Genomic DNA, 26059 nt, shown 5'->3' on the forward strand with positions numbered 1-26059 from the left:
CAGCTGGTAGCTACCTGGTACCACCTACCTAACTAGCTTAGAGGCTGTTCAGCTGTCTCTCCTCACATTTGACTAATGTAAAACACAACTCATACTACCATTTTACCATAAACACAGTGCTGGCTTGATTTATAGGAGTGGGTTTTATTTAAATACACTCTCACACGCAACCACACATACTACACATGCCTTCTCATTCATATAGAAAGTCTGCATTTCTACGCATGGATGTTCTCCATTCTACTCATGTATAGTCATAGTAAATGAATATACACACCACACACAGTCACACATACCGTCACACCTCCTTTCACTCATTCCCCGCTCTCTCGAAATTATACCCCTCAGGAATGTGCAATCCTTGTGACACAAAGACCCCGTCGAGCAGATGTGTGTTTCTTCGCCACTGAAGGTGTCACACATCCCTCCTATGCCCGACTCTCGCTTCTTCGCTTTACCTTCCCCAACTCTCTCATTCAGTTCTCTCCCGCAGGTTTTTCCTGCAAATTAACAGCACTAATTTATCTCCTAAACCAATTTTACACCCCCTCGGTGCGAGTGGAGAGGAACGCAACACCAGATGAATTTTCATTGTTGATATTATTTACCCCGGCTAAAAAACCCGCTGTGTCTCGAACAACCTGCGACTCCTGTTTAAGCATTTCAGGCCCAGAGGGGGGACAAGTAAAGAGTCTCTGTGGCTCAGTCTTTAGCTATCGAGAAATGTTCCTTGAACATTTTGGTTGGTTCTCAGGTAGAGGTAACGGTGCGAGGGAATGTTCAAGGCAATATGTTTGCGGAAACATTTTGTCAAGGTCAAATGAAAACGATTGATTGATTGGTTGATGGCACTCTTTCAGATGCCCAGCCCATACCCCGATGACACTACTTGTATAGTATAAATAATAATAGACTTGTTCTATATAGCACTTTTCATTACAAGTAGAATCTAAGTAATTTTGATCTGGCAGTTCTTCGGTGATGGCCTTCCACAGCTTTAGAAGGTAGGCAGTTCGAAAAGGTAGTATCTTGAGCGGAGGGAGCATATATGGAACAGCCACGCTGGGAGGTAGAAACATCTGACAAACAGGCCACAGAGTTCTTCATCGGGTACCTTGTCGTCTTCGATGTTCGCAGTCCCTCTTCTGTAGGTAGGCTGGATCGTCCACTACTGAAATGCAGCACCCACCTGGGTGATGCTTCGATGACTGAAAAGCATAAGTAAGACCAACACACCTCAGCAGTAATCTGGAAAAGCCCCCCTATGAGGCGAGCTTCTGCATCCCCTCACACCGCAGTCCACTTCCCTCTAAGAACCGGGGCAGGTGGCCAAAAAACTGATGCTGTTAATCTGGTGTTGCATAATCCAAATCATATTAGCTAGCTATATTAGCTTGCCAAGCAGAAACAAAACAGACTTGCCATAATCAGTCCTGCAATTCCGTGGATCACAACCAGGTATTACAGTTCATCTCTCAACAACTTATCAAAAAACAAAAAAAGTGAATAAAAAACTGCAGTAGAAAACACTTTGATTGCAGAGATGTAGGCAGAGGATATACGTTCTCACCCCCTCCCACTCTACTGTCCCAATAAATCTTATTTGAAGAAAAGCTCCTGTGTTAGTCCTCCATACTGCCATCCCCTCTGTTTGATTCAGTAAGGCTTGTGACTCACCACAGCACATTGTTATTCAGCGAGATCTGCGAGAGAGGTGATGGGAGTTCGTTCATGTTGTGAAAGGCACAGGCTTGGCAATTTTGAAGTTTGTAATCATCTCTCCGAGCCCGATCACAATCTGTCAATTAGAAAGATAGAGTTCATCAAGAAGTGTAGCTTCATGTGTATACTTCCAATAACATACCCGAGGAGGATGACAATGATTGTTAACTGTACATTGTAGTTCTGCCTATTTTTGGGGGGCAGGGAGCGTGGAGCTTATCCTTCCTCTGTAGTTTCACGTTTTTTTTTCATGTGCACAAGTGCAGTGTAATACCTTTTCTTGTTGTTATTTCTCAACAATGCAGTAATCAATATCAATTGTACTATAAAAATAGATCAAGTCAAGTAGAACAAAAGCAAACGAGAAATAGAAATAAGAAGAACACAAGAAAGTAAGTAAGCTCTATACATTGTCAGTTCCATGGTCAGTGCCAATACCATATTAATAATGTGCAGGGATACTGGAGTGATAGAGGTAGAAATGTATAGGGGTAAGGTGACTCGGCATCAGGATGTATGACAGAGTAGCAGAAGCGTATGCCAGTGTGTGTTGATGTGTGTAGGGTCAGTATGAATTTGTGTGTATGAGCAAATGAAGTGTTTGTGTGTGTTGGAGTGTCAGTGTTTGGAAGTGAGTGTGCATAGAGTGAGTGTTCATAGAGACAGTGCAAAAATATAAACAAACTAAAAGGGTCAATGCAGATTGTCCATGTAGCCATTTTGGTAGATATTTAGCTTATGGCTTGAGGGTAGAAGCTGTTCAGGATCCTGTTGGTGTCAGACATGTTGCTCCAGTACCGCTTGCTCTGTGGAAGCAGAGAGAACAGTCTATGGGTTCTGGGCCTTCCTTTCACACCGCCTGATATGGAGGTCCTGGATGGCGGGGAGCTCAGCTCCAGTAATGTACTGGGCTGTCCGCACCACCCTCTGTAAGCACCATGCAATTGAGGGCGGTACAGTTGCCATACCAAGCAGTTATGCAGCCAGTCAAGTTACTCTCAATGGTGCAGCTGTAGAACTTTTTAAGGATTTGAGGGCCCATGGCAAATCTTTTCAACCTCTTGAGGGAGAAGAGGCACTGTCACATCTTCTTTACATCTGATTGCGTGTTTGTGGACCATTTTAAGTCCTTAGTGATTTGGACACAGGAACTTGAAGGTCTCGACCCGCTCCATTGCAGAGCCGTCGATGAAGATGATCGTGAATATGGCTGCCAGCTGTTCTGCACATGCTCTGAGAATGAGCCCTGCTATACTTTCCGGCCCTGCTGCCTTACGCCTGTTAACCTCATTAGAAACCTTACTCACGTCGACCTCGCAGAGCTAGATCACCCAGTCCCCTGGGTCAGCCGTTGCCCTTGTGCACGGCTCAAGAGTTTTGCATTTTTTTAAAGCATGCATTGAGTTCATCTGGTAGAAAGGCATCATTGGACAGATTACGGCTGGGTCTTCCTTTCTAATCTGTAATGCACTGTAGCCCCTGCCACATGCGTCAGGCGTCAAAGCCTGTGTAATAGGATTCAACCTTGTTCCTAGATTGTCCTTTTGCTTGTTTGATGGCTCTGCAGAGGGCGTAGCAGGACTTCTCGTACTTGTTTGTGTCCTCAGCCGTAGCCTCTGTGTTTGCTGCGCTAGCCCTGTGTGCCTAACCTTTATTTTAGCGCCAACCTCTGTGTTAATCTGGGGCTTTTGATTGGGGGAACAAGTTTTTGTGTATCACATTTACCATTTGGCCTCAGTTGACGCAGTACACTAAACAGGCATTCGTTTGGAATACCAATGTCTTCAATGTGCTTTGAATTTCCCCTCTCATCTTAGACAAAGTGCTTTCTCATATAGGCTCACTCTGAGGCTTTTTGTATCTGTAGCACTGCAAAGTGTATGCTGAGGGCTTTGCTTCAGCGGCTCCCTGATTTAACTCTGACATTTACTTTGAATAGAGACTTGCACCAGGTGAAATTGACAATGCGCCCTCATCCAGTGTTGTCCATATTTGCATTCAAATGGATTTGCCTCTATCATTTTGCCCATTCTGCATCATTGGATATGTTTTATTTCATCACATGAGGGCAGCAGAGTGCTGGCGTATCTGTTAATCGATTCTGCTCCTTACACAACTAGAGTTTCGAGGAGAAAACTGATGTTTGATTTGGCACAGTGTACTGGCTATACTTTTCAACCTCTCTCGAAAACAAGACTTGGTCTCCAAGGAGTACAAAGATCCAAGACTATGACAGTGCTAGAGGGCATAAACATTAATCGCCAGCTTAATACGTAAGCATGAAAGGGAAGCAGGGCAAAAATACATTGCTGCCTTTCTTTATTCCTAATTGACCTAGCTGTTACTAAGTCTATGAGCTGTCAAGAAACGTGCTGTTGATTGAAGTTGAACATTTTGCCTACTCCTTTTTCTCTTGCATTTTTTGAAGTAGAATGCATTGTACTTTTATTCGGACAACAAGGAAAGGGTTAAGGTGAAGGAGCAGGTAAAGACATAGGACAGGATGTGGTTTGAACTTCTATTACTGGGGATAATGTGTAGTCCGGAGTCAGACAGAAGTGGTAGCACTGCTATCTGCTCTGCTCTGTTTTTTGGTGTAATGACTTTTGGCTATTTCCACCAGTTTCTAATTTCTATGTTGGTTGTTTTTCAAGGGGTTTGTTAGCTCGGTCATTGGCACAGATCACCAGCCAGTCGAGATGCGATGCAGATTTCACAAAGTGTAGATCCTTTTGTACCGGTTTCCTACAGCATCTTCACAAGGTCCTTTGCTGTTGTTCTGGGATTGATTTAAACTTTTCGCACCAAAGTTCGTTCATCTCTAGGAGACAGAGCGCGTCTCCTTCCTAAGCGGTATGACGGCTGTGTGGTCCCATGGTGTTTATACTTGCATACTATTGTTTGTACAGATGAACTTGGTACCTTCAGGTGTTTGGAAATTGCTCCCAATGTTGATCCAGACTTGTGGAGGTCTATAATTTTTTTTCTGAGGTTTTTACTGATTTCTTTTGATATTTCCCATGATGTCAAGCAAAGAGGCACTGAGTTTGAAGGTGCATTAGCTAGCCAGCTTTCGACTGAAACTGGTCCAGGTCAGTTGTTAGCACTAGCACAGGAACCATATCAGTCAGTGGCCGAAATTGCTATCTTGCTTCTTTGCCGAGCTACTCACCGTTACGAGAAAAAGCCTGTCCAAATGTATGTCCTGGCTCTGTTGGCTGCCTACTAGCTCCTCTTTCACATTTGAATAAAGGTTCAAGACTTGGTTTGATTTGCCTGCCCAACCTGCTATCTTGCTGCTATCTTCCACCGCAAGCCACCTACCCTTACAACCCATCGGCAAACTACTGCCCATGTCACAAAGAATCCCTTCTCCCAATTAGAGAAGCTGACCGTTTTGCCCTGACCGCCGCCCATGGCAACTGTTGCTGTCGGAAACGGATGCCAAGAGATAAACAAACTATTTGTTTTGGTTGTTAGTCTTGTAACCAGACATGACATGTTAGGCAGCCACCCTCCAGGTGGTATGAACATAACTTTAATGAAGGCTAACTTTGCAAAGTTCCGTATTTGGTTGTGATTATACGTGAGCTTTATCTTCCCCGCGTCTCCTCTGAGCACTAAATGGAAAATATCTCAACACGCTAATTGGTCCGTTGATTCTCCTTAACACCTGTCTGCAGTTACAAGTGGCTACTGTAGGTAACTAGGCGCCCAGCTGGAAATGTAAAAGAGAAAATTACAGAAGAGCTGCACTGGCAAGGTCAAGGTTTTCCTAGGAATGAAAGTATGGAACTGAATTAAAGGTGGGAAGAAAATGACTACCTGCCACACACCCATTGCCACTGCCATTTAAACTCATTCCTGGTCACCTTAAGGGCTGTTTTTAACACATCATAACTAGCATTGCGTTAACACCCATGGCCTGACTTTAAACACATTCCAGCTCACACATACAGTGCCTTCGGAAAGTATTCACACCCATTGACTTTTTCCACGTTTTGTTGTTTCAAAGTGGGATTAAAATTAATTTAATTAGCTTTATTTGTCAACAATCTACACATAATACTCAGTCAGTAGAGGAAAAAAATATAACTAAGTATTCATCCCCCTGAGTCAATACATGTTAGAATCACCTTTGGCAGCGAAATGTTGAAAAGGTCAAGGGGTGTGAATACTTTCTGAAGGTACACACACACACACACTCTTCTATCTCCAAAGACCTTAATGCACTAAGGATATGCTTTTGTACAACAACATGATAAATTACTTACATTCATATCATATCGACAGACATTACACATATACGTCAATCAGCAGCGTGTCCATTAGCACAGTGTGAAAGGCAGACTCTTGCAGAGAGCTCCTTTGACAATTCATAAAGAACCACTCGCCCCTCCAGAGGGGTGGGTGAGTGAGGTCCCAATTACTTCAGCAGCACCAATTCAAACACCCTCCCTCGTCTATTACACCTCTGAAGCCATCTCTCCTCTGACACCTCAGTGCTCTGACTGTCTCTCTGACAGTTATGAGGATCTCTGAGGCTTAGCCATTTCACTGAACCCCCAGGGTGTGTGCCCGCGTCAATGTACTGCACATGAAACACTGATCGGGTGTATTTTTGTTGGTAATGGTGGTAATCACGTCCAAACTTGAGCTTTCCAGACCTAAGTAGAACCACCAGTCTCATGAAGTGACATTGTTGTTAACTTTTTTGGAGGCTCATTTTTGCTCTATTACTATAGACAGCTGCTATTTTATAAATCAGCTGGGGATAAATTAGTCTAATTCAGTGTTGACTCTCTCTTCTATTCTTTTTTATTCTCTCCCTGTCTTTCTCCCTCTCTCTGTACCCTAATTTATTTTCCTCTTCTTGCCCCATCTTTCTTCCCCCAGAACGAGAGGGGCCAGTGCCCGGCCGACGTGGTATCCGAGCCCTTGGACATGCTCTTGGAGATGGCGGACGCCGCCGCCCTGGCCAAGGAGCTGCGCAGCCTGCTGAGGGAGGCCCTTCCCCGGCCCTGTGCCCCCCTGACCCTCCCTGCCCAAGATCCATCAGGCCTCTCCGACAAGGCTCGGCTCCAGCTCATCATCATGGGCATCCAGCTGGGCGACCGCGTGGTCATCGCCGGTCAGAAGGTAAGCGGCCAGTTCCATAGCCATCAATGAAGGGTCTCAAATCCACAGACTGTCATTGGTTGATTGTCCATAACTGGTAGAGAAAAAAGGAGCCGTCTGCTTATTTGAGTGAATGATTAACAGCTCATCTGCCAAGACTCTTAAAAATATAGCACTCTGTGAAAGATCATGACACTCTAGCCCCAGGAAAATGTCTATGACAACACCATCTTTGGCGGTCAAGTATGTTTTTCTACTTCTTAAGACAAGGGAAGGAAAAGAAAGGGATGAAAAATAATAGAAAAAGGTGAAACGGTGAATTTAAGGACTTGTAATCTGTGTTGTGTTCCTGCCTGAAGACACCCTCACTCCTACACGCACACACTCCAAACAGTGTGCGCGTGTGCACACAGACAGACAGACAGGGCCCCCTCAAAGAATAAGCTATTAATGAATTCCCGCGCCACACTGAGAGCGAGAACGCCGGGCGTTGAGTTCACACAGATTGGCTAATCATAACTCTATTTTCTCCCTGCCGCTCTGGCGAGCCAGGCACTTTGATCTCTATTTTCTTTTAATTCATTTTTGTCCCTCCTCCTCTACGTGTTTATAGTTTTGGACGCATCAAAACACGCTTGAGTTGCCGCGGGTTCTTGATAGGGGGCCCGCCCTTACCTAAATGCGCAGCCGTGCTCTCCCAAGGATGGACAGATAGAGGATGAAACAACCATATTGAGAGAGTCCCACCCCCCCACCCTATTTTTTTACTGACTATTTTTTGGAGTAGGGCCCTGTTTGTTGGCTCTATAGCTGTTTAATGTGTGCGTGCATCTGTGTGTGTGTATTCAGGTGGGCACTCTACAGTTCTGCGGCAGCACCGAGTTCGCCGGCGGTCTTTGGGCCGGCGTGGAACTCGACCAAGCGGAGGGGAAGAATGACGGATCCGTCGCTGGAGTTCAGTACTTTTCCTGCCGCCTCAAACACGGTATGTCCGCTACAACCCCGACTGACGGTACTCCCTAAGCATTAATCAATCCAATCGCTGCGTATCATCATAGACTCAGTCAATATCCTCCATCCGAAGCTATTAGGACCTATCGAACAAGTTGGTTGCTCAATGGCGTCTCACTATGGCAAGAGCTATTCTCCTCATGTGAGTTGTGAGTGAACATCTCAAATGGCTGTCCCAATCTGGTGTTTGGCCCATTTTGACCTCTTGCTCTCTGCTAAAAGCAATGAAATCTCTTTTTCTCTATCTCTTCTCACATTCTCCCCCCTGACAGGGATCTTTGCACCCCTGTCCAAGATCAGCAAACCCTCAGAGCGATGCAAAGCCAGCACCCAGAGAAGTGCCACCCCCATACGGCCCTCTCAGCGCATCAACCTGTCGCGCGTCACCTCCAAGATCAACACAGGTAACTTTCTCTGACAGGGACTTCAAATATTTGTACCACGTCAGTGGATGGATGGATAGGCTACAGGGTAAAGGATAGTTTGGCCTATAGTCCCTCGGGCCACAAAGACAAATGGACCTACCTGTGATGGAAAGCTCCCATTGTTATGAAAGCTTAGAGAAACTCCTGAGCCTGAAGGGCTGAGAGTTGAGTTAGGGAGGTAGGGAGCGGAGTCGGACAGGTGGGAGAAGATGGAGAATGGCATAAAGGGAGGAGAGCCAATTTCCACTTCACCGTTTATCTCATTACACCCCCTCCAGGATGTGTTTTCTGGGGACCCATACACATTAATGCATTATTAGAGGCAACACATCACAGAAACACACACCTCGCCACCTCACCCTCCTTAATGACATTAGTTTTCGATGCAATGTCTCAACCCCCTTCCACCTCAATATGCTTCCACTGGCTGAGACATAACTCTGAAATTAATCCACTCTGGGCGGGGGGTGTACTCTATAACACAAAGCCATGATTCAGACTGTAATGGTCATGTAAACCATAGCTTCTCCACCTCCCTGCTGCTCGGGGGTGGCTAGAAGAGGGGCCAATGACAAAGTCACAAACCCCATGAAAAGGGAGGAGACCTATCTCTGCTAACCAGATTTCCGCAAATGCCCGACGGAAAGGCGCAATGCCTCTGATGTTTGTGACTCGATCTTTCCCCCACCTCACCTGGGAATGAGTAGGTGTATCTGTCTGTCGGAGCTCTCCGGGGCAAAAGTCAAGTTCTCTCCCAAGCCTTGATTGGATTGTCTTGTCGTGGTGGCCTGCCTTTTTCGCTGCTTAACACATGTTTACGGAGAGCTGCCCACGGTGATGAGGCTTCTTCAGAGGAAAGATGGCAAGCCTTGGGTTTGGGGTCTCATCCTCTGGTGCTACTGCTTCTCACCATCTCTGCTAGCTTGTTGTTGTTGATAATAACCATCTTGACTAGGTCTGTGGCAGTCATGACATTTTGTCAGACTGTTATTGTCATGCAACAGTCTGCCAGTCTCACGGTAATTGACCGTTAATTAACATACACACGTTTAGCATCTCCAGGCCTCCACGCATACAAGCCTTTGGAACATCTACATTTAAAAAAGTCTAATAGATAAATTGAATATACTGTACACCATCACAAAATCAAATCAAATCAAATTTTATTTGTCACATACACATGGTTAGCAGATGTTAATGCGAGTGTAGCGAAATGCTTGTGCTTCTAGTTCCGACAATGCAGTAATAACCAACAAGTAATATAGCTAACAATTCCAAAACTACTACCTTATAGACACAAGTGTAAGGGGATAAGAATATGTATATAAAGATATATGAGTGAGTGTTGGTACAGAGCGGCATAGGCAAGATACAGTAGATGGTATTGAGTGCAGTATATACATATGAGATGAGTATGTAAACAAAGTGGCATAGTTAAAGTGGCTAGTGATACATGTATTACATAAAGATGCAGTAGATGATATAGAGTACAGTATATACATATACATATGAGATGAATAATGTAGGGTATGTAAACATTATATTAGGTGGCATTGTTTAAAGTGGCTAGTGATATATTTTACATCATTTCCCATTATTAAAGTGGCTGGAGTTGAGTCGGTGTGTTGGCAGCAGCCACTCAATGTTAGTGGTGGCTGTTTAACACTCTGATGGCCTTGAGATAGAAGCTGTTTTTCAGTCTCTCGGTCCCAGCTTTGATGCACCTGTACTGACCTCGCCTTCTGGATGATAGCGGGGTGAACAGGCAGTGGCTGGAGTGGTTGTTGTCCTTGATGATCTTTATGGCCTTCCTGTGACATCGGGTGGTGTAGGTGTCCTGGAGGGCAGGTAGTTTGCCCCCGGTGATGCGTTGTGCAGACCTCACTACCCTCTGGAGAGCCTTACTGTTGTGGGCGGAGCAGTTGCCGTACCAGGCGGTGATACAGCCCGACAGGATGCTCTCGATTGTGCATCTGTAGAAGTTTGTGAGTGCTTTTGGTGACAAGCCGAATTTCTTCAGCCTCCTGAGGTTGAAGAGGCGCCTTCTTCACGATGCTGTCTGTGTGGGTGGACCAATTCAGTTTGTCTGTGAAACTTTGTTGTCCTTACGCCATTTTGCCACAAAATGCCTTTCAGGTTATGTTGTTATAGGTCTCGTTTTACTGTGGATATAGAAACTTTTGTACCTGTTTCCTCCAGCATCTTCACAAGGTTCTTTGCTGCTGTTCTGGGATTGCACTTCTCGCACCAAAGTATGTTCGTCTCTAGGAGACCGAACTCGTCTCCTTCCTGACCGGTATGATGGCTGCATGGTCCCATAGTGTTTATACTTAAGTAATATTATTTGTACAGATGAACGTGGTACCTTCAGGCATTTGGAAATTACGCCCAAGGATGAGCTAGACTTGTGGAGGCCTACAACATTTTTTTACGAGGTCTTGGCTGGTTTTCTTTTGATTTTCCCATGATGTCAAGCAAAGAGGCACTGAGTTTGAAGGAAGGCCTTGAAATACATCCACAAGTACACCTCCAATTGACTCAAATGATGTCAATTAGCCTATGAGAAGCTTCTAAAGCCATGACATAATTTTCTGGAATTTTCCAAGCTGTTTTTAGGCACTGTCAACTTAGTGTATGTAAACATTTGACCCACTGGAATTGTGATACCGCGAATTATAAGTTAAATAATATGTCTGTAATTAATTTTTGGTACAATGACTTGTGTCATGCACAAAGCAGATGTCGTAACCGATTTGCCAAAACTATAGTTTTTTAACAAAAATTTGTGGAGTGTTTGAAAAACGAGTTTTAATGACTCCAACCTAAGTGTATGTAAACTTCCGACTTCAACTGTATGTATACTAGACGATGTCAGAGAAAGGCCCAAAATATTGGGAAAATGTTATTTTTACACTGCTGCTACTTGCTTTTTTTTTTATCTATGCATAGTCACTTTAGAAATTACCTAGACTAATCTGTACCCCCACACATTGACTATATTGTTTTCACCTTAGTTTATTTAGTAAATATTTTCTGAACTCTATTTCTTGAACTGCGTTGCTTTTTAAGGGCTTATAAGTTAGCATCTCACGGTAAGGTCTACTACACCTGTTGTATTCGGCGCATGTGACCTTTAAAATGTTTTTTTGTTTTTTTTAAAGCTCTGGTTAAATATCAAGCTTTGAAGTAATTTTGAGTACTCGGTTATTCATGTTCATCCCTACAAGGTACCTGTTAAATACTTGTAGTTTACCTGCAGTTTTCTCCCCCTTCACTTTGGATTAAAAAGAAAGACTAGCATCACGTTGAAAGGCTCTGGACTTTCTTGTAATGAGTATCTATTCAGACATTAGTCAACCACTCAGCTTCACCATTCAACCATTTAGCATCAGACACCTAAAGGCTGAACTATGAGAAGAGGACCATTGTGGTGAAATAATTTCCTTGTATTGGATAACAATGAATGGCCGCTTCCACTGTCCTTGGAGTCAGTCGGGTCCGGTTTTGATTGGGGCTCTTGCGTGGGAGTGACCTCTCATTCGCACGATGTTGGAATCTCTCTGAGGGCCTTGGTGACCAGTGTTGCTTTTCAATATGTCTATTTTTGTTCTCCCACGCTCTCTATAGTCCCTTTCACTGCAATGTCACGCTGTCTTTCGTTACATTTGCATCACCAACTCTCTTTCTCTCTCTTTTGCTTATATTTCACTCTTTCTTTCTCCTCATCTTGTTGGCAACCTTCCCACTTTTCCTATGTTTTTCTTATTTTTGTCTCCGTTTCACTATCCTGTCCCCGTCAACTTTTCCTTCTAATTTTTCTTGTTTTGTTTCCTTTTCGCACTCTTGTCCCTGTCAAATTCTCATGTTCTCATTTTCTCTGTCAGATTTTGTCCCTTTATTTATTTGTCTACGTGTGGGGAAAAGGTTCTCCATCCACCCCAAAATCACCTGATAAACCAAAAATCTGCCCAGTTCCTGAACAGGGCACAGATGACACCCCTGAGGCCAAGACAGGTACTATAGTCAAATTGGAATGGCCTGTCTTGCACTGTGTTTGGGAAGTATGAATTCTACCCAGAATGGGTTCCAAATGCTTATCATACACTACCAGTCAAATGTTTGTACACACCCACTCATTCAAGGGTTTTTCTTTATTTTTACTATTGTCTATTTTCTACATTGTAGAATAATTGTCAAAACTATGAAATAACACATTTGGAATCATATGTTAACCCAAAAAGTTTTAAACAAATATATTTTATATATATTGTAGAGTTTAGATTATTCAAAGTAGCCACCCTTTGCCTTGGTGACAGCTTTGCACATTCATTCTTGGCCAGCTTCACCTGGAATGCTCTTCCAACAGTCTTGAAGGAGTTTCCACATTGGCTGCTTTTCCTTCACTCTGCGTTCCAACTAATCCCAAACCATCTCAATTGGGTTGAAGTCAGGTGATTATGGAGGCCAGGTCTTCAAAGGGGGAGACACCCTGGACCCAAACTGCTATAGACCTATATCCATCCTGCCCTGCCTATCTAAGGTCTTCGAAAGCCAAGTCAACAAACAGGTCACTGACCATCTCGAATCCCACCGTACCTTCTCCGCTGTGCAATCTGGTTTCCGAGCCGGTCACGGGTGCACCTCAGCCACGCTCAAGGTACTAAACGATATCATAACCGCCATAGATAAAAGACAGTACTGTGCAGCCGTCTTCATCGACCTCGCCAAGGCTTTCGACTCTGTCAATCATCATATTCTTATCGGCAGACTCAATAGCCTCGGTTTCTCGGATGACTGCCTTGCCTGGTTCACCAATTACTTTGCAGACAGAGTTCAGTGTGTCAAATCGGAGGGCATGCTGTCCGGTCCTCTGGCAGTCTCTATGGGGGTGCCACAGGGTTCAATTCTCGGGCCGACTCTTTTCTCTGTATATATCAATGATGTTGCTCTTGCTGCGGGCGATTCCCTGATCCACCTCTACGCAGACGACACCAATCTATATACTTTCGGCCCGTCATTGGACACTGTGCTATCTAACCTCCAAACGAGCTTCAATGCCATACAGCACTCCTTCCGTGGCCTCCAACTGCTCTTAAACGCGAGTAAAACCAAATGCATGCTTTTCAACCGATCGCTGCCTGCACCCGCATGCCCGACTAGCATCACCACCCTGGATGGTTCCGACCTTGAATATGTGGACATCTATAAGTACCTAGGTGTCTGGCTAGACTGCAAACTCTCCTTCCAGACTCACATCAAACATCTCCAATCGAAAATCAAATCAAGAGTCGGCTTTCTATTCCGCAACAAAGCCTCCTTCACTCACGCCGCCAAGCTTACCCTAGTAAAACTGACTATCCTACCGATCCTCGATTTCGGCGATGTCATCTACAAAATGGCTTCCAACACTCTACTCAGCAAACTGGATGCAGTCTATCATAGTGCCATCCGTTTTGTCACCAAAGCACCTTATACCACCCACCACTGCGACTTGTATGCTCTAGTCGGCTGGCCCTCGCTACATATTCGTCGCCAGACCCACTGGCTCCAGGTCATCTACAAGTCCATGCTAGGTAAAGCTCCGCCTTATCTCAGTTCACTGGTCACGATGGCAACACCCATCCGTAGCACACGCTCCAGCAGGTGTATCTCACTGATCATCCCTAAAGCCAACACCTCATTTGGCCGCCTTTCGTTCCAGTACTCTGCTGCCTGTGACTGGAACGAACTGCAAAAATCGCTGAAGTTGGAGACTTTTATCTCCCTCACCAACTTCAAACATCAGCTATCCGAGCAGCTAACCGATCGCTGCAGCTGTACATAGTCTATTGGTAAATAGCCCACCCATTTTCACCTACCTCATTCCCATACTGTTTTTATACTGTTTTTTTATTTTTTTTATTTTTTTTTATTTACTTTTCTGCTCTTTTGCACACCAATATCTCTACCTGTACATGACCATCTGATCATTTATCACCCCAGTGTTAATCTGCAAAATTGTATTATTCGCCTACCTCCTCATGCCTTTTGCACACATTGTATATAGACTGCCCATTTTTTTTTCTACTGTGTTATTGACTTGTTAATTGTTTACTCCATGTGTAACTCTGTGTTGTCTGTTCACACTGCTATGCTTTATCTTGGCCAGGTCGCAGTTGCAAATGAGAACTTGTTCTCAACTAGCCTACCTGGTTAAATAAAGGTGAAATAAAAAATAAAATAAATAAAAGGTCATTTGATGCAACACTCCATCACAACTCCTTCTTGGTCAAATTGCCCTTACACAGCCTGGAGGTGTGTTTTGGGTCATTGTCCTGTTGAAAAACAAATGATACTTCCACTAAATGCAAACCAGTTGGGATGGCGTATCGCTGCAGAATGTTGTGGTAGCCTTGCTGGTTAAGTGTGCCTTGAATTGTAAATAAATCACTGCCAGTGTCACCAGCAAAGCGCTATAACACCACCTCCATGCTTCATTGTGGGAACCACATATGCTGAGATAATCCGTTCACCTGCTCTGCGTCTCAAGCAGATCTCTTCTTCTTATTGGTGGCCTTTAGTAGTGGTGTCTTTGCAGAAATTCAATGGCCTGTCTCATTGGAACCGTTGATGTTAAGATGTGTGTGTTACTTGAACTCTGAAGCATTTATTTGGGCTGCAATTTCTGAGGCGGGTAACTCTAATGAACATATCCTCTGCTGCAGAGGTAACTCTGGATCTTTCCAGAGTGTTTCATCTGAACATATGACATTCTCCCAATCTTCTTCTGGATCATCCAAATGCTCTCTAGCAAACTTCAGATGGGCCTGGACATGTACTGGTTTAAGCAGGGGGACACGTCTGGCACTGCAGGATTTGAGTCCCTGGCGGCGTAGTGTGTTACTGATGGTAGGCTTTGTTACTTTGGTCCCAGCTCTCTGCAGGTCATTCACTAGGCCCCCCCGTGTGGTTCTGGGATTTTTGCTCACCGTTCTTGTGATCATTTTGACCCCACGGGGTGAGATCTTGCGTGGAGCCCCAGATCGAGGGAGATTATCAGTGGTCTTGTATGTCTTTCTTTTCCTAATAATTGCTCCCACAGTTGATTTCTTCAAACCAAGCTGCTTACCTATTGCAGATTCAGTCTTCCCAGCCTGGTGCAGGTCTACAATTTTGTTTCTGGTGTCCTTTGACAGCTCTTTGGTCTTGGCCATAGTAGAGTTTGGAGTGTGACTGTTTGAGGTTGTGGACAGGTGTCTTTTATACTGATAACAAGTTCAAACAGGTGCCATTAATACAGGTAACGAGTGGAGGACAGAGGAGCCTCTTAAAGAAGAAGTTACAGGTCTGTGAGAGCCAGAAATCTTGCTTGTTTGTAGGTGATCAAATACTTATTTTCCACCATAATTTGCAAATAAATTCATTAAAAATCCTACAATGTTATTTTCTGGATTTTTTTTCCTCATTTTGTCTGTCATAGTTGAAGTGTACCTATGATGAAAATTAGAGTCCTCTCATATTTTTAAGTGGGAGAACTTGCACAATTGGTGGCTGACTAAATACTTTTGTGCCCCACTGTATGTTAATTGAGATTTCTGATGTTTTGAAAATGGCACCCTGCACTTTCACTGGCTGTTGTCATATCATCCCGTTAACGGTATTTCAGCCCAAAGAGGTTAAACAAGGCTTACGGAGACTTGCAACAGCTTATGGAGAAAGACACCAAACTTGACCTCAATTCTATTACCTCGTCTGACTATTGGAGGAAAGGCCTAATCCCCAGAGGACTCCGTATTATGAAGTTTCCAGCTAATGGAGCACAAGGTAAAACTGAATTTAGAGATAAATGGGAGGCTATTCTCAACAGGTGTTCTTTTGACCTAATGCTACTTCTAATATAAACATTTAAAAAGGACAGACAAGTTAGTCCAAACAGAAATTGAATTAGTAAAAACGGAAAATCACATAAGTGACAATTCTAACAAAGCACAATGTGATACGATCTTGAAAGTAGACTATTGCGATGGCAAGGTCTTTGCCTGGAGAAAACCAACCCACAAGAATTCAGAATCGCATCCACAGAGGAAAACTTGATCTGTTTCTTTCAACTTTCCAAGAGGTGACGATGAGCATCACCCCAGACACTCAGAGGCCAGCTCCTCCCAAGATTTTTTAGACCATGAAGAGGAGCCACACAGGTTCCTCAACGAGAGAGGGAGAGGACGCGGAAGCGGCTAACACGGAGGGGGGAGGAAGAAACCAAGACAATCCAACCACACGGAGCAGGACCAGAACAAGCCTGTGATCAACATTTCTGGATAACCCCTTTCTGATGATTGTGTTAACGGTCTTGTCTAAAGGACTGTCCTTTGCACACATATACTCAACTAATTCATTAAATTCAAAGATTGACCTATTTTGCAAAACATCTATCCAACAACAGACACCAGTGTCTCAGGTCAGGTAGTTTCTGTGCCCTCAAAAACACCTTTTAAACCCAAGGCCACATTTTGTCCCATCGTCCAGAATGCCACACTAAATACACTTGCCAAGAAAGTGCATTTTGATGTGGAGAATCTGTTTTAAAGGTAAAATTGACTCTAACCAAACACAACGTAATCTTTGTAAGACATAGAGGAATGCAGTTCAATCATTGTCAAAAAATGGACGGTTTGTGGTTAAAAAAAGCAGACAAAGATGGCGTTACAATAGTGTGGTAAAGACAAATATGTGACAGAAGCCTACCGTCAATTAGACAATGATGAATTCTACCAATCTCTTACCCTCATACCCTACAGAGGACCTAAAAACTGAATTGAAAGGGATCCTCACAGAAGCTAAGGAGAATGGCTACATTTCAGACAATGAGTTCAAATTTATTTTCAATGGCAGTCCGTGTGTGGCTTCTTTTTATCTTCTTCCAAAAGTCCACAAGAATCTTGAACCCCCCCCCAAGCAGACCAGTCATTAGTTAAAAAATGTATTTAAAAAAAGTCTGACAGAACCCATCTCTTAAGTACATTGATTACTTTAAGCCTTTTCTGCCATCACCCCCAGCCTATCTTCAAGATACCACAGATGTGTTGAATAAAATTAAGAAACTGAACAATATGGCTACAGCTTCCTTTTTAGTCAACATGGATGTGGAGTCTCTATACCATTTGAACATGAACAAGGATTGGTAGGTATGCACCATTTCTTGAGTACCCGGCCTGAGACCCAGATGCCTCCTGCATAATTCATTGTCTCACTCACTGAATGGACTTAATATCCTTGTCTTTCAGGACCGTATTTTTAAACAAGTCAAAGGATGTGCCATGGGAGCATGCTACAGCCCTTCCTACGCTGGTTTGTACTTGGGTAAATGTGAAAATGACTTCATTTTGGATCCTTCTAATAGCCAGTTCTTTGACCGGATTATATGTTTGGGACATTGATGATGTTTGCCTGTTCTGGTCCGGCTCAGAAGATTAACTTATTTCCTTCCACCAATAACAGCATTAACCCTAACATCAAACTAACTATGGAGTACAGCAAGGATAACATACATGTTTTGGACTTTGACAAACATGTCAAAGGTTGTTTGCACACATCAATATTTAGGAAGCCTACAGATGGGAATATCATTCTGAGGGTAGACAGCTTTCACCCCAAAAGGCTAAAAGAGAACATTCCATATGGCCAATTCCAAAGAGTCCTCAGAATTTGTGATCTGGAAACAGACTACAGTGTCAAATCTGCTGAATTGGAGAATCACTTCTTGAATCGTGCCCTGAAATATACAGGTATATGGGCGGGACGACTTGACAGAGAGAACTTGTTGCGTAGGGGAGTGCCTCGTGATACATCAGAGAGAGTGTACTTTGTTACAAAATACAGCACTGAAGCAGAGATCATTAAAAATAATTGGAGAATCATCCAAAGCGATACACTACTACGCCAAGTCTTCCCAGAGCAATAAGCTTTAAGAGATGTCCTACCCTAAATGACAAATTAGTCCACAGCTATCTTCCTGGTGACTCAAAAAACTTCACTAGATCACAAACCCAGGGTCTCTTTTAAATGCAACCATTGCAGAAATATTTCACAGAAAAAGTATTTTGTTGACACAGCTTCTAAAATATCAGCTTCTAAAATATCAAGCATTTAATTAATTGCAAAACCACTGATGTCATCTACAGATTGGAATGTCCACAGTGCAAGGTGTTCTACATTGGACGGACAAAGACCGCCTTAAGACCGCTTAGCGGAACACAAGTACGTCATCAGGGTAGGCAATAAAGACTACCCCATGGCAAGGCACTACAGTTCCTTACACCATGGCAACCCTGCCTCCCTACAAGCTATGGGTATTGATCATGTTCCGGCCTCAATTAGAAAAGAGGACCGTCTTAAACAGCTAAATCAATGGGAGTGTTTTTGGATTTACAAACTACAGGCCACTAAGTACCCTGGTTTAAATGAAGATATGGATTTCTCACCTTTCCTGCGGAGTCGTGATAGATCCATTTCCTGTCATCTAGTGGACATTTTGCTCTATTGCCCTCAGCTATGTTTAGACTTGTTGTCCATGTTTGCTGTGTTCTAGTGTACTATGGAATAGATGGCTCTCCTATTCTTGGCACTTTTCCCAGTCATATGTAAGGTTAGAACTACCTTTCTAGGCGTTTTGATGCTTGTAGCTGAATTTTTTTGATAACATATCTACAGTATTTCACATTTTAATGTGTATAGTTTTGCTAACTAGTTGTTGTCCAATCTATTTTGTAACCACTCCCTCTTCAAATTGGGTCTGATTAGACAAATCTGTTCAAAAGGGGACATTGTATTAACATTTCTTTGTACTCCCTGATGGTCATACAGTTGGAAATGCATCTGATTTTTAAATCTCTCTGGGATAGGGGGCAGTATTTTCACATCCGGATGAAATGCGTGCCCAAATAAACTGCCTGCTACTCAGGCCCAGAAGCTAGGATATGCATATTATTAGATTTGGATAGATATGCATATTATTAGATTGTGTTAGAAAACACTGTGAAGTTTCTAAAACTGTTTGAATAATGTTTGTGAGTATAACAGAACTGATTTGGCAGGCGAAACCCCGAGCACAATACATCCAGGGAAATTTGTTTTGAGGTCAAACTGTTTTCAATGGCATGCCCGTTTTAATAGAAATATGCTTGCAGTTCCTATGGCTTCCACTAGATGTCAACAGTCTTTAGAAATTGGTTGATGTTTTTCCTTTGAGTAATGAAGAAGTAGCCCTTTCCTTTCTGGAAGTCGAGCCAACTGGACTCTTTTGTTTGGGGCGCGCGACCTGAAGCTCGCTCCACTTTGATTTTATCCGCTATTGAACACAGTTTATCCCGTCTTAAATTTGATCTGTTATCTACTTTTTAAAATATCTAAAGTTGGATTAGGAAAGTTGTTTGAAATGTTTGGACCAAGATTACAGATAATTTATTAGATAATTTGTAGTCATGTTGGGCGATTGGAACCAGTGTTCTTTCTGAATCAAACGCGCCAAATAAATTTACATTTTGGGGATATAACGACGGAATTAATCGAACAAAAGGACCATTTGTGATGTTTATGGGACATATTGGAGTGCCAACAAAAGATGATCTTCAAAGGTAAGGCATGAATTATATCGTTATTTCTGAGTTTTGTGTTGCGCCTGGCGGGTTGAAATATGATTGTCATGTGTTTGTTTGTTGGGGTGCTGTCCTCAGATAATAGCATGGTTTGCTTTTGCCGTAAAGCCTTTTTGAAATCTGACACGGTGGTTGGATTAACAAGAAGTTAAGCTTTATTTTGCTGTATTGCACTTGTATGAAAGTTAAATATTTATAATAATTTTATCTGAATTCGGTGCTCTGCCATTTCACCGGATGTTGTCAAAACGATCCCGCTAACGGGATTTGATACATAAGAAGTTTTTAAACATTTGTTTCCGTTGAACATGTCCTCCTTTCTTTTTTGAAAACTATGTTTAATTTCATCTCTGGGACCCTCACTCAGGATGACAAATCAGAGCAAGATTACTGAATGTAAGTACATTATTTACCTTCAGAGGTGAATGTATCAAACCAGTTGCTGTGATAAAATGTTTTATTGTTGTGCACAATCCTCAAACAATAGTATGGTATTTTTTCACTGTAATAGATACTGTAAATTGGACAGTGCAGTTCGATTAATATCAATATAAGTTTTCTGCCCATATAAAACATGTCTATGTTCCGGAAAGTGCGCTGTTGTTTACAATATCATTCTAATCACATTATCGCACATTGAGCCACAACCGTACCGGTTTAGGGACAACGATAAAATTGATACAATGTCGATCCATTTAAGCAGGCTCTGAATTGCGTGCTTCATGGGATCCAGGGAATGATATAGATCTCATGGCAGACATGATTGAAATGGATGGTTTGGTATTAAGATTGTATGCACACACCCTGCTGTGTGATTTAGGGTGTAGAGAAAGAGCACTTCCTCTGTACGTGTCTTGCAAGCTTCGGTTGGAAGCTTGATGCACTGCTTGATCAAAGTGGTGTGCAGTGACTGATTTCTGGTAGTTTTCCTCAAGGCCTTACCACATTCATCTAAACATTGTCTTCTGATCGCATATCTTGTTTTTCCCATTTATATTATTTTGCTTATGGTGAATTATTAACTTTTACCTCTTCGCTAACTGTCCACTCCTTATTTTCCTCCCCCAGGTGCTCTCTCTCGTTCCCTCTCTTCCTCTTCATCCTCCCTGGACTCCAGACATGGCCTGACCGTGCAACCTCGGCCGTTTCCACGACAACGGCCTCCCGCAAGGCAGCGGCGGGAACGGCTTCAGCCTAGCTCCAAAACCATGCCCCCTCCGACCCGGTCTAATCCCAGCCCAACCCTCATTGGTACTGCACTCTCGTGTCATAATTTCAAACCAATGAAATCCACCTACTAAATCCACCACTTTGAGTGTTATCCATGTACCTTATATGGTGGAACCAGTTTAAAGTCGTAGAGGAGCCTTCATTTCGCTCTCTAATCCGATTATTAGTTAGTTACATTGACAATTGAGAGTCACATCGATTAGTGAGCTCTTGCGCAGTATAGCCGATAATTACTTTAGCATTGACCTTGAGGCCATGGTAATGTTGAGAGCTGAAATGACTTATTATTATGTCCAGGAAGGTGCTTGAATAATAAGTCATAATTATGATGGTGGCATTAGTGAACATGATGGTGATTATTTTAATGGCTTCCCTGATGTTACAGCTGCTTACGGTGTTGGTAAAATCATTAATATTCTCCCTCCCCCTCCCATGTTCCAGTACCCCGGAGCCGGACTCCCTCGGCCAGTAGCTCCGTGTGTGACGGGCCTGAGGTGCGCCTAGGGGAGAGGGTGTTGGTGGTGGGCCAGAGAACAGGGGTGGTCCGCTTCTACGGCAAGACCAACTTTGCCCCAGGTCAGATCACTGTCTATACCCCAAACCCACTACACACATCATGCTACATCCACTGGTAACCATGAGAACTGGCATAATAACTACCATACTAACAGGGTTGCGGTCAATTATGTTTCAATTCAGTCAATACGGAGAGTGTATGAAATGACGGAGTCACCGATGATTCACCAAACAATATTTTGAAAGGGGAAGTTAAGTATTTTAAGCATGTTTTCATTTCAGTCTCCTCCATATCCACTATGACTCATGTGAAGGTCAAATTTCAGAGAAGGAACTTCTTGATGCAATTACAGCCTTTAAGTCTGGCAAAACTCCAGGGCTGGATGGCATACCCGTGGAGGTATACAGTGGCTTGCAAAAGTATTCACCCCCTTGACATTTTTCCTATTTTGTTGCCTTACAACCTGGAATTAAAATAGATTTTGGGGGGGGGGGGTTGTATCGTTTGATATACACAACATTTCTAACACTTGAAGATCCAAATATTTTTTTATTGTGAAATTAACAAGAACAAATACAAAAAAAATGAAAACTTGAGCGTGCATAACTATTCACCCCCAAAGTAAATACTTTGTAGAGACACCTTTTGTAGCAATTACAGCTGCAAGTCTCTTGGGGTATGTCTATATAAGCTTGGCACATCTAGCCACTGGGATTTTTGCCCATTCTTCAAGGCAAAACTACTCCAGCTCCTTCAAGTTGGATGGGTTCTGCTGGTGTACAGCAATCTTTAAGTCATATCACTGATTCTCAATTGGATTGAGGTATGAGCTTTGACTAGGCCATTCCAAGACATTTAAATGTTTTCCCTTAAACCACTCAAGTGTTGCTTTAGCAGTATGCTTAGTATCATTGTCCTGCTGGAAGGTGAACCTCCGCCCCCGTCTAAAATCTCTGAAAGACTGAAACAGGTTTCCCTCAAGAATTTCCCTGTATTTAGCTCCTTCCATCATTCCTTCAATTCTGACCAGTTTCCTTGTCCCTGCCAATGAAAAACATCCCCACAGCATGATGCTGGGTTTGCCAAAAAGCTCAGTTTTAGTCTCATCTGACCAGAGTACCTTCTTCCATATTTTTGGGGAGTCTCCCACATGCCTTTTGGCGAACATCAAACATGTTTGCTTATTATTTTCTTGACACTCTTCTGTAAAGCTGTATGGCTTAAAGTGGTCCTATGGACAGATACTCCAATCTCAGCTGTGGATCTTTGCAGCTCCTTCAGGGTTATCTTTGGTATCTTTGTTGCCTCGGATTAATGCCCTCCTTGCCTTGCCTGTTCTATAATTTTTGGCGGGCGGCCCTATCTTGGCAGGTTTGTTTGTGTGCCATATTCTTTCCAGTTTTTAATAATGGAGCTCCATGGGATGTTCAAAGTTTCTGATATTTTTTTATAACCAAACCCTGATCTGTACTTCTCCACAACTTTGTCCCTGACCTGTTTGGAGAGCTCCTTGGTCGCCATCGTACCGCTTGCTTGGTGGTGCCCCTTGCTTAGTGGTGTTGCCGACTCTGGGGCCCTTCAGAACAGGCGTGTATATTTTTTTATTTTTTTATTTTACCTTTATTTTACTAGGCAAGTCAGTTAAGAACAAATTCTTATTTTCAATGACGGCCTAGGAACAGTAGGTTAACTGCCTGTTCAGGGGCAGAACGACAGATTTGTACCTTGTCAGCTCGGGGGTTTGAACTTGCAACCTTCCAGTTACTAGTCCAACGCTCTAACCACTAGGCTACTCTGCCGCCCCTGAGATCATATGACAGATCATGTGACACTTAGATTGCACACAGGTGGACTTTATTTAACTAATTATATGTCTTCTGAAGGTAATTGGTTGCACCAGATCTTATTCAGGGGCTTCATAGCAAAGGGGGTGAATACATATGCACGCACCTCTTTTTCATTTTTTTTTTCTAGAATGTTTTGAAACAAGTTTTTTTTTTTATCTCACTTCAAATTTGGAATCTTTTGTGTATGTCCATTACATGAAATCCAAATAAAAATATATTTAAATTACAGGTTGTAATGCAACAAAATAGGAAAACCGCCATGGGGGTGAATAGTTTTGCAAGGAACTGTACCAATCCTTTTTTTGATATACTCAGAGGACTGTTATTAGCATGTTTTAACCACTCGTTTTTACTGAAACAGGGTCCAAGTTGTAAACATAAAGATCTAGTCCATAAAAAAAAATTGAGACCTCTTACACTTCTGTGTTGTGATGTAAAATGCGTAGCACATAGAATTAAAAAGGTGTTGTCAGATATTATTCATCCTAATCAGTCATGTTTTTTACATGGACGATATTTTGGAGATTATGTAAGTACTGGAAACAATAGAACACCAATGAAAAACATGGAAAACCAGGCCTGGTATTCATAGCTCACTTTGAAAAGGCTTTTGATAAAGTTCTACTGGAGTTTATATATAAATGCCTGGAATATTTAAAGTTTTGAGAATCTCTTATAAAATGGGTTAAAGTTATGTATAGTAAATAATGGCTACTTCTCAAAGTGTTGGAGTAAAACAAGGTTGTCCACTATCGGCATATCTATTTATCATTGCCATCAAAATGTTAGTTGTTTAAATCCAACCGATCCAACAATAACATCAAAGGGTTAGATATCCAGGGCATTAAAATAAATGTAATTGTAGGCTGATGTTGTCTTTTAAATCCATATTTTGGATCCCTCATAGATTATCTAGTTTTTCTAACCTCTCTGGATTACAACCGAATTATGATAAAATGTACTATATTATGTTTTGGATCACAACTTTTACATTATCGTGTAGTTTATCAATAAAATGTTCTCTTGGTGATGTGGACATACTCGGTATACATATCCCGAAAGAGAGAAATGATCTTAATAGAAAGGTAGCAAAGATAGATACGATATTGCTTCCTTGGAAAGGAAAAACCTGTCTGCCTATGGACAAATCACCCCGATTAACTCTTTAGTCATGTCGCAGTTTACCTATTTGCGTATGGTCTTGCTTATACCTGTTTTATTAATTATATGAGCTAAAAATATAACATTTTATTTGGAATGGCAAGGCAGACAAAATGTAAAGGGGCCTATTTTTAGAACATGAATTTGAAGAGCTGAAGACGTCAGTCATACAAAAGTTATACTTAAATCCGAACTGGTTCTCTAGAAATTAATAAGAATGTCTCACCCCATCAAGAAAGGCCTTTTTCCCTTTATTCAGTTTATAACCTCTTACTTTCGGTTATTTGAAAATGAAATAATCTCCAAAATATTGCTATTTTAAAAACAAGCCATTATAAAGTTGGTTGAAATTTCAGTTTAATCCACCAGAAAACACAGAACAAATAATGCAACAAATATTGTGCTTCAACTCAAAAAAAAGTATAATCTTTGTAAAGGATATCATAAATAGGACTTGTCAAGTTATGTCACACATGCAGCTAACTAAAATATATGGAAATGTCTGCTCTACTCAAAATTACAACCAACTAATTGCAGCATTACTGCAAATATGGAAGAGGCAAGTGGAAGAGGGAAAAGTAAGGAACTTCTCTGCCGGCCCTGCATTAGACCAAAATTGGTTAAATAAAATAGCGATGAATGAAAAAAGTATACCAGTTTAATTTAAGGACCAAAAAAATCACAACTTTGCCATATAAACTCAGGAAAAAAATAAACATCCTCTCACAGTCAACTGAGTTTATTTTCAGCAAATTTAACGTGTAAATATTTGTATGAACATGACAAGATTCAACAACTGAGACAAACTGAACAAGTTCCACAGACACTTAACTAACAGAAATGTAATAACGTGAACAAAGGGGTGGTCAAAATCAAAAGTTAGTCAGTATCTGGTATGGCCACCAGCTGCATTAAGTACTGCAGTGCATCTCCTCATCATGGACTGCACCAGATTTGCCTGTTCTTGCTGTGAGATGTTACCCCAGTCTTCCAACAAGTCACCTGCAATTTCCCGGACATTTCTGGGGAGAATGGCCCTAGCCTTCACCTTCCGATCCAACAGGTCCCAGACGTCCTCAATGGGATTGAGATCTGGGCACTTTGCTGGCCATGGAAGAACACTGACATTCTGTCTTGCAGGAAATCACGCACAGAACGTGCAGTATGGCTGGTGGCATTGTCATGCTGGAGGGTCATGTCAGGATGAGCCTACAGGAAGGGTACCACATGAGGGAGGAGGTTATCTTCCCTGTAACGCACAGCGTTGAGATTGCCTGCAATGACAACAACCTCAGTCCGATGATGCTGTGACACACCGCCCCAGACCATGACAAATCAAATCAAATGACAAAACCATGACAAAACCTCCACCTCCAAATCGATCCTGCTCCAGAG

At 42.5% G+C, this 26059-nt stretch overlaps 1 protein-coding gene across 4 annotated transcripts in view; it reads left to right on the top strand.

Moving 5' to 3' along the window:
- LOC115138262 (CAP-Gly domain-containing linker protein 4-like) overlaps positions 1-26059 on the top strand; it is a 92159-nt gene that overhangs the window by 21901 nt on the left and 44199 nt on the right. For 3 of the 4 annotated variants that reach the window (XM_029674937.2, XM_065025610.1, XM_029674938.2), the window contains 5 exons: positions 6619-6861; positions 7690-7825; positions 8124-8255; positions 20978-21160; positions 21581-21715. In XM_029674937.2, coding sequence (XP_029530797.2) covers positions 6619-6861; positions 7690-7825; positions 8124-8255; positions 20978-21160; positions 21581-21715 — 829 coding nt within the window. Of the gene's footprint in view, positions 1-6618; positions 6862-7689; positions 7826-8123; positions 8256-12200; positions 12291-20977; positions 21161-21580; positions 21716-26059 lie in introns of all 4 variants that reach the window. The other variant, XM_065025611.1, reaches the window with a different exon arrangement.

Source organism: Oncorhynchus nerka, linkage group LG12, assembly GCF_034236695.1.
Source record: "Oncorhynchus nerka isolate Pitt River linkage group LG12, Oner_Uvic_2.0, whole genome shotgun sequence".
NCBI lineage: Eukaryota > Metazoa > Chordata > Actinopteri > Salmoniformes > Salmonidae > Oncorhynchus > Oncorhynchus nerka.